Source organism: Triticum dicoccoides, chromosome 6A (assembly GCF_002162155.2).
Source record: "Triticum dicoccoides isolate Atlit2015 ecotype Zavitan chromosome 6A, WEW_v2.0, whole genome shotgun sequence".
Lineage (NCBI taxonomy): Eukaryota > Viridiplantae > Streptophyta > Magnoliopsida > Poales > Poaceae > Triticum > Triticum dicoccoides.
The window spans coordinates 45,291,901-45,301,637 of record NC_041390.1 but is presented as its reverse complement, the minus strand read 5'-3'; the positions used below and the strand labels follow the sequence as shown (position 1 = coordinate 45,301,637).

Sequence of the window (9,737 nt, the reverse complement as noted above, 5' to 3'; positions counted from 1 at the left end):
ACATATAACTCTTTTTCTGAATTAATAATACAAATATGTTTAACTGAGGACATCAATTGCTCCGCAGGTACATGGAAATGCAGATGTGGCTTCTTGAGTGTAGGCTCCACAATTCTGTGTGCTCGTGGAAATTGGACCTCTATGCTACATGCACTGGTGAACTCAGATGTTAAACTTTTATTCGATTCTGGTTACTGAATGTTGAATGTTGAACTGCACCTGCCTGCCTGGTGCTAGGCTACTTTACTTTTTCTTCCATACTAGATGACCCGTTGCGCCAATGGCGCAAAGGCCAAATGTAAGCTAATCGGTGTAAGAGTATGCATTAACATATTATTGTTTGAAAAGAATAGCTTATATACTATATGTAGTAAGTAGATAAGATTGGTGGAATGTGTACAGGATCCATTGGGAAATCTTAATATGATCTTGTAAGTGTTGCAGATATGATCACAGGAAATGTTTGATGGAAACATTAATGTGAAAGCATGCATAAAAGGAAAGGTTGTTTCTTGAGTCATAGTGTTCTGGAAACAACAGTAGAAGAGGAGTCCTTCACATATATACAATAAGAGATGGTAAACCGCTTTTGACCATAGAGACAACAATAAAATCTAAAGATCGTAGACTACTTTTCACCATAGAGACAGCAAGGAAGGACTAAAGTCTATACATATCTGGCTGAGAGTAGTCACCACGACAAAAATGCACGATGAGAACCCGGCGCTGCTTTGTGGTGACCTTGAAACGAAAGGCAGAGATGTCTCCATGGATTTTTGCAAGGCAACGGAACTCAGACCAGTTGATTGTTACAATGGCTCTCTTGTCGGTTCCTAGCATGATGCGGCAATTGGCTTGTAGATCACTGTTTGCAAGCCTGACCTTGAGCGTATCATAATCTGGGTCAATGTAATCATTTAGTTTTCTTTCAGTGTAGTTGACCTGAAAATACTGATGAGAAAAAAGGAATTAATTCAATGGATTGGAAAGTGTCTTGTCACTCTTACACTGAGAAGGTTTAAATATAGATAGCGAGAACATTCATCAGCAAATAATGGCAGGAAGCAAAAGGAGGGTGCAGAGCATGCTACATTCCTTCCAATGTGGAGTATAAGATGTTAATTGGTTGTTTCTGTATGTATGGTACTCTAGTGAAAGAGAACAAATATAGGAAGGAAGAAAACATGTATATCAAACTATATGAATATTAGTTTCTAAAGTTACATGTATACAGTTTTTTCAATATTTCGCAATTAAGTCAATTTGGTGAACCAAAAGCATACTGCAGGTTATACTTCTAATGATTAGTCAAGTACAAGTAGTTTAGTTGTGAGGCATAAGTAAAGATAGTTCTTTTTTTCTATGAAGTGGAAAGAAGGAGTTTACCATCGGTTGGCCTAGCTTTGCAAATGTTTTGTTGATGGTGCAGACATAGTATTTGATATCTGTTTTTCTGCGGCGGAACATGGCAAACAACTTGTTCACATGGTGCTGATAGATCTTCACTTCATTGCCCCAGTGACAGTACCTTTCAAGCTCTCTGCAATATTGGATAGCAGGGGGTGGTCCTGAATTTAGTTTCGTTTTGGTAAGATTTGGAAAGATCGAAATGACATGTAAGGAGGCTGAATACTATTTATTGTTAGGAGACTAAGCTTTCATCAAGAGAAAAGTAGAATTAAGCTTTAAACCTATGGTAGGAAGAATATAGTAAGCAAGTTAGTTAACTTGAGCATTATTGATCGGCCTAATATATGTTCTTTCGGTTCTATGGCAGAAAATTGGTGTCAGAGAGGTATAGCAGATCATAAAAACTATTAGGTCATTTTATTTTAAATGGGGAATATCAGAACAAGATAATAAGCATTGTAGCTTGGCATTGGCTCACTGCGAATGATATACTCCGGATGCTCATATTCTTCACCCTGTATAAGCATCGTGAGAATTGTTAGTGCGAGAAATCAGAAACTTGTTAGCTGGCAATAGCAATTGTGGGCATACAGTTTAATTATGCACTTTAAAAAGAGTACTAAGATGGATTTAACTTGTCTAGTTTGGTTCTTTTATAAATAAACCAGTACGTAATATATGTGCATCAACCGTTTGTGGCTATTTAATTCCTTTTGCCGGCTAATGTCTGTAAGTACTGTAGATATGGGGCTAAACAGTGTACCAGCTGTTGCATTATATATATCGTGTGATGCATAGCAGGCCTAACAATCAGTTAAGTAAATAACTATAGAGGTTATATGCAATCATGGCAGAAAAGTCTGGAAAATTGTGAAAATCTGAAGTATTTGCCAAAGGGTGGAGAGGCAGGTCAAATACGAGGCGGTGAATTCATGGATAAAATAAGATTGAGCGATTCTAAAACCCAGTGTTAGCCGCATCTGGTGGGATTCGGAATGGGTGGCCGTTTTTGCTGCAGAATAAGACGGTGCTTGGCAACGGGCTGGGATTGGCGACGGCTCACCTTCGATGCCAGGTTCAAGCAATTCCCTCAGTACTCCTGTAGAACATTGTGAGATGGTCAGGCATATCTCTCTGCATCGTGCACCCTTGATTATGCAACAGTCAATGCAAGGAAACTGAGAAGTAACAGAAAACATGGTACTCATCTTGTCTTGTTATGTTATACCAAAAGGATATGATGTTTGAGGAGATGTTCACCTTCCCTTTTAATTGGATGTTAAAAAGGTTCCAAGTTTAGTAATTTTCTCCTTTTACTATCTCATGCACAACCCAAGTTACCAAAAGTAACCATGCATCAGCCAGTATCGAACCAGGAATGAGCCCAAATATCAACTTGGAAGTTGTTAAAAATATATGCAAAATCTATATCCTTCTATTTTTTCTCTTATCCCTTTCATTGGAAGAACATGATATAGAATTCAGTGTACATGTGCAGAGGTAGCAAGTGGCCAGCTACAAAATGTTGATCCAAAATATGATTAAGATATTAGAATAAATTACATGTTCCACTTTTCATCGACCAATTCATGCCATAAATCCTTTATCAAGCAATCAAGACCATTGAGCATCATGGAGAGAAATATAAAAGATGTGATGGATAATGTTGCCATCTTAAATTAAAAAAGTTGACACACCATGGGTTTAAAATACTGTACATAGCGATTAGGTCTTGACTACAAGTCTGTAATATGTTGACCCCAAAATTCATCCAAAAATAGATATAATTACGAATCTTTTGAGGATGAGCGATTACGTGAGGTGAGTGTTGTTGCTACTGTTTCCAGCAAGAGGGCATTGTCTATGGCTATGCACCTACGAAATAAACATGTCTTGAATGTAACAAATGGTTTTATGAATTGTATGGATATGCACCTACGAAATAAACATGTCTTGAAAGTAACAAATGGTTTTATGAATTAATGTGTGTCCAAATCATAATATGATCGTCAAGGACATGTGATCCACATAAATAAAGGACAGCTATGTAGCTAACGGAATCACTAATCTTAAGTAATTCTGGAAGAGAACTTACAACTTGATCCAGACATATATATCTTCATGTAACCTTAAAAACCATATATATCCATTTCTTCAAGACATATCTATTTCTCTGCTCCTGATCACTTCATGCTAATTTATCCAAAAAGTGCTTGGTCCGATCAATATAATACAATCAAGATTTGACGGTTATTGCAACAAGCGCTCTGACACCAATATATTAAACCATCTTCTTCCTGGAAGCAATGAACAACCAAAATATATCTTATTCTAAAAAGTGATATGCAAAAGAGTAATTGATGATGGGCATGCAACAAACTTATTTCCAGTATGTATCTACCTTGAGTTAGAAATTAAAAAGATGTACTGAGGATTACCTAGGTTGTATGCCCTGGTGCATAAATCTCAAAGACTAATTAGTTTGGACCTCAAAGTTTCAAGAAGCCTAATTCTTATAAAACCGTAATCCCTAGAAAGAAAATAATCACCTCTAGTATTCAATAACACATCTATAAGAGATAAATTTAAGTTGGTTTGATATTTTGATGGTACAATTGGTGAGCATGCCCTAAACTACCATATCACTGAAAAGTAAGCAACCAATGGAGCTATAGAAACCAACACAACTGAGAAGATGTAGTAGTCCATTGTATGGCAGAAGGGAACTAACATCATATGAAATTGCAGATCTGAAAGATGCAAAGTAGGCAAAAAGTGGATGTACAGAAGCTGAACCTGCTCCTGGGTGATGGCCACACTCACGCTCGGTAGCTCATGCATAGATACTGGATAGTACCTGCATATGTATGAGATGGTAGTGGAAGATTGGGTCTGGTAGAAATGATTTGGATGGTTGAGGGCAGAGCAACATAGCAGCACCGCTGGTACAGCAGCACCTGCCTCGACAACCATCTGAACGCCTTGTCGAGGTCGGGCGCGGTGGCCTGGCAATCGAGGGACTGCTGGGAGATGTCCATCACATATCAACGAGCTGATGCAGCTCGAGGTCGAGGCATCAAAGAAACCGGTGAGTGGACGTTGGTGGTCGGGCTGAGCTATCTTCCTCGCTTGCTCCGGTGAACAGGCCACTCCTCTATTTTATTCACTGTGGATAAAAACACTTGGTACATCAGACCATCAATACACGTTTTGTCCATCTGCTAATATTTAATTATTCATATCATTTCATGATTTGACATATTAGAGCATAGTCAAATATAGAGTGGGCTGGTAGTATAAAGAAACCTGGAGAACTACCTGCTCATACACTCTGTCAGTATCTACCTCCTCCCTAGGTAAGTTGCTCACTAATGATGCAGAATATGGAGATGATGCAGAACCTGGAGAACACCTTGTCATCCACTCCATCAGTATCTACCTCCTCCATAGGTAAAGAACTTGATTTTACTCTGAATCAAAGAGCAGCCCCCTGAAGATAGAAAACTGTATGGAGTTAATTGTCATATTGGGAATTACCTCAGCTTTGCTCCGTTGCTAGTCAATTAAATTGACTCTGGTGTGCTGCGGTAAATGTGGTGCTATCTGCTATGGCAAAGGAAAAAGAAACAAAGAAGAAAGAAGAATCCCAGTGAACAAGGGATGTAAGTTTTCTGCTGAGTATAGGAAAATCTATGGAAATTCATTGGCATCATCAAAACAAACAAAACTAATTTGTATCTTATTGGCTACTCTCTAGATCTGAGCCTCTCCTTTTTGCATTCACAACAAAAAGATAAGAGATGGAGCTAGCATACCTGCAGATGCACTGGTGAGGGTGAGGTCGCCCGCAAGTACACCCAACTCTGGCTGAGGATACCAGCTCCTCCGCGCTGCTGATATATGGGAAACCACCATGAGCACGAGCACGCACGTGGCCTCACAGAGCACCGACATGGCGTTCACGGAGCAGATCCTCTATGCCAGGAAGGCGTTGGCAGCGAGCTTGGAGAGCTCATCAGACCACAGGTTGGTGGTGACGATGTTCTCCTCGGACACCCAGTAGGCGTACACCTCCTTGATGGCCTGGACAGCCTTCCTGCCCTCGGGGGTCTCCCGGCCACCGATGAGCACTCTGTCGGGCTTGAACAGGTCGTCGGTCGCCGTGCCCTCGGCAAGGAAACTCTGGGTTGGTCAGGATCTGGTAGTTGATGCCCTTGTTGTTGTGGGTCAGGATCTTCTCAATGGCCTCTGCGGTCTTGACAAGGAGAGTGGACTCATCAACATCGATCTTGTCGGAGTTGGACACGTCGGCAATCATCCGGGCTGCGCTCTCCCAGTAGGTGAGGTCGGCAGCCTTGCCGGCTCCCAGACTGCGGGTCTTGGTGGGGGTGTTCACCGAGACAAAGATGATGTCGGCCTCGGCGATGTGCTTCTCGACGTCGGTGCTGAAGAAGAGGTTCTTGCCCCTGCACGCCTTGACAACATCATCGAGGCCGGGCTCGTAGATCGGGAGGGTGTCATTGTTCCAGGCGTGAATGCGGGGCTTGGAGATGTCGACAACCACCACCTCAATTGTTGGGCACTTGATGGCAATGACAACCGTTGTTGGGCCGCGGACGTAGCCAACTCATATGCAGCAGATCTTCACCGTCTTGTCTGCCTACAACATGTGATCACAACAAAGTAATTGTGTTAAGAGGATTGAAAAATAGGGCATCCACTGCTCTTACTACACATCTCAGACTCAGAGTAAACAGAAGCAACCGAGATTCAGATCTTAAAAAGACAGTATGTGTTAGAGATGCATAGTTGAAGCCACATAAATGTTCTAAGAAATATTCTACCCAAATAATTGAGCAAAAAAGCATGAACAATACTCAGTAATCAGATGCTGGCAACATCACGGCATGATCAAATCTGAGGGTAAAAAACGGTGTGCCTACTTCTGCAGACTGCATACAAAGGAGCATGACAAACTGAACGGAGATCACACCAATCGTCCAAATCCAGCGGGTATGCCATCAAATATCCTCGTTTGATATGCCAACAAAGATCACACGGGGATGTTGTCAAAACCAACACATCAACACACATCGCTTTCAGTAGGCAAAAATTGAGCAAGGGAGTGGGAAGGAACCCAACCTTGATGGCTAACGACATGGAGGACCCAAGAACCAACCAAGAAGGAAAGAGAGAATGACTAACATATCATCTTATAGACATTTCATCAAACACGCCAGGAGCATCGTACCGAAGAACATCTCATCTTCTTATGACAACAATGAGAAGCGGTAGAATGCAAGGAGCAGTAGCAAACCGAAAATGAGAGCAGCCCCGTCAATCCTGCAAGAGGAAAGGAAAGCAGAAGAAAGGAAAAGTGAGGAATCAAATCGCCCAAGGTAATAAGAACGAGAAAGCGGGGCCAGTTTCATGAAAGAGAACGCAACGCCGCCGTTGCTGCTCCCATCCACCCAAATTAATGATTGACGAACCCACAACAACAATTATAGAAAATCAACTATATTATTATAACCAGGTCCATCGAGGAAACATATCTAAACATACAGGGGACAAACATATCAACATGGCTAAATATTCTCCTAAAAAGCATGAATAAACAAAGCAAGAAGACGATCCATCGAGCACAACATATCTAAACATAACATCCATCTATTGTATCAAGCAAACTGTCACCAAAAACATGTAGGAAGGAGTTATCTTCGGATTCTCAACCTCTCCAGCCAGCATACTGATTCAATCCCAATAGTTGAGATTGCAAAACAGAGTGTTTAGATACTGGCCCCAATTCACATTGTCCAGGTCCATTTCAAGTCATCTTGAAGGTTCAATATGTGGAATTCCTATCAATCAAGATAAGACTCTGATGTAATAGACTGCCGTAAAACTAATGATTTGCAGTATATGATAAACAACCTTTTGTACTATATAGTGTACATTAAAAAAATCCTATCTTGATAACCATGATAGCAGAAAGATCTAAGTATCCCTGCAAACAATTATTCTGCTATTTTTTTCTTCGCATAATCAGGCACTACAACAACTACCCAGATTAAAAAATTTCCAAATCCCAGACTCATTTTTATGTGGTATTGCTAGTTCTTGCACATATTGTAAAAGACACCACCAGCATGGATTTTAAGAAATGGACTGGAAGAGCTCACGAAACACAATGTTCCTGGTCTGAGAATCAGTAGTACCATCTTCATTTTCAATCAGGATTTTCAAAGCCGTTTTTGAGGTCACACACGACACTGCTACATAGAGCTGGCCATGTTGAACACAGGTGCATTAAAGTATAGACCAACACTGCATAACACAATGTTCAGTATGTTCAGACAACAACTTCTGTCCAAAGCAAGTGGCGAGTGTAACCAAATAATCAGTTTCAGTAGGCTTAACCTCTCCCCATATGTCGTTGGGAAGTGGAAAAGAAAAAGGTCGTTGTGGTGTGATCGTATCGGATAGGAATATTCAGCTATGGGAAGGAAGGAGGAGATTCACCCGGCTGAGTCTACCATTTCTTCCTCTTTATTAAAAAAAACAAAATCAAATCTCCCATTGATTTGGGAGAGTCTCTTGATAATATAGCTTGCCTCAAAATCAGAGAAATTATATCAATCAGAGATCATTGCCTCTTTCTCCTTGCCCCTTCCGCTTACTCCGGCATCGACTCGTCATTTGAACTTTTTATGGGTTCTCTCCTTTCATCCTCCCCCAGTCACCCTATGTCCATGGCTAATCTATACCTCCAAGGCCGACTCGGTACCCGCCACCTCGTGCAGGACTGTAAACTGAATTGTAGACTGTAGTGCTTCTCTGAAATATTTTTTTGATCAGTTTTCACCTCGTTCAGTGAAAATTAATATAGGTACTTCTCTCAAATATTGGTTCAGTGCTAAACTGAATTGCATAATGTAGTGCAACTATTTATAATTTATTTGATACAACTTTCTGTACATGCCTATTCTTTGTCCTACAATATTTTGACTCCTACCTATTTTCTTATTTTGGCAGGCGTACAACAAGACATTTGCAAACAGAGCATCAGCAAATTAGTTTTATGTTTCAGTAAAGGTGCACACTGTCGTTTCCCAATTCAGAGATGCGTTTCAGCATTTGTTCAAAACTAACACTCATATGTAACTAAGAAACTATGTACAAAGGCTTTTCTCAATGTACAAGTGGTTTTGTAAGCAATTTGTTACAGTCAAATGGCCAGAAAGAACTGCACGTGTGTTACTGCTGCGACAACACATCGACTTAGTGAAAAATGGTCAACTGCATCTCTAAACTGATATTATTGTTCAGTTTTAGCTTCTAAATACACTCCTAAATTAAACCAAGAGGCGAGCATGTCATCTGTATACAAAGCAACACCACAAAAGCCTAATCTGTCAAGAGCAAGAGTCAAATATATTTGTCAGATATATAGTTCATATTGTGCAGTTAGCAAACAAAAATAAATGTTCCTGAAGGTATGTATATCAGCTATCCGTTCATTTCTCCACTTTTCCCTGTTTCTAGTTTGAAACATGGCACAACACAATGATGAATCTCATGTTTCAGTTTACACTGAGATCTGAACCCAGTGTGTATGCATGAATGTTTTGTAGGACAGTAGTGCACACAACATAGAAAGGGACGCGGAAAGAGAAGGGTCGGGGCTAGTGGCGGCTCACCTCAGTTCGATGGTGTGCTGATCTCTTGCGCTGCGCTAGAGGGGGCGAGGCTGCGCTGGCACCACGGTCCTCTCCATGGCCGAATCTCGTTGAGGAGCAGCTCCACCGACACCGCCGGGGACGCAGCCGACCTCTTCCTTCCCGGCAGCCCCACTGCACCACGACGGCCGGCTTCTTCCTGTCCTCGTCGCCAGCTTTCCCTACTCCTTCACCCAACCATCAGCCTCACCTAACCTACGCCTGATCTGGATCTAGGCACATCCCATGGACACCACACAACGAGGGGGAGGAAGGAGAGGTGGAGGGGCTAGCGTTGTGGAGAAGTAGTGAAGAGAAGGACGAGCGGCGCTCGATCCGAGAAACGCCACCGTGGCCGCAAGAAACCAAATGGAACGGGAGAGCGGCTAGCAAGAGTCCCACCTCTGGACCGTGCGCCTCCCCTCGCCGCACCGCTTGCTGCCGCCCAACTCTCCCACCGGCCACAGCGAAGTCCCACCGCCGGGCAAGTGCCGGTGCCGGGTCGCCTCTGCACACCAAGCAACGTGACCATGATACCCCATTACATGTGTGCACACATCCAGCCATCAAGCTCAGGAGTGCTCATACCTGGAGTCGACCGACCCCCCC

At 42.0% G+C, this 9,737-nt stretch overlaps 1 protein-coding gene across 18 annotated transcripts in view; it reads right to left on the bottom strand.

Annotated features, from left to right (window-relative positions):
* Nucleotides 1–475: 475 nt before the first annotated feature.
* The window catches only part of LOC119314616, a 10,427-nt gene continuing 1,165 nt past the window's right edge, over nucleotides 476–9,737 (bottom strand). For 3 of the 18 annotated variants that reach the window (XR_005152388.1, XR_005152392.1, XR_005152393.1), the window contains 6 exons: nucleotides 5,226–6,070; nucleotides 4,729–4,900; nucleotides 4,207–4,576; nucleotides 3,506–3,707; nucleotides 1,387–2,509; nucleotides 476–951 (listed from right to left, as the gene is read on the bottom strand). Coding sequence is in view for 3 of the 18 variants with exons in the window: in XM_037589334.1 (XP_037445231.1) it covers nucleotides 661–951; nucleotides 1,387–1,568; nucleotides 2,474–2,618 (618 nt within the window). In the remaining 15 variants the exon portion in view is untranslated. The other 15 variants (XR_005152385.1, XR_005152387.1, XR_005152390.1 and 12 more) reach the window with 15 other exon arrangements.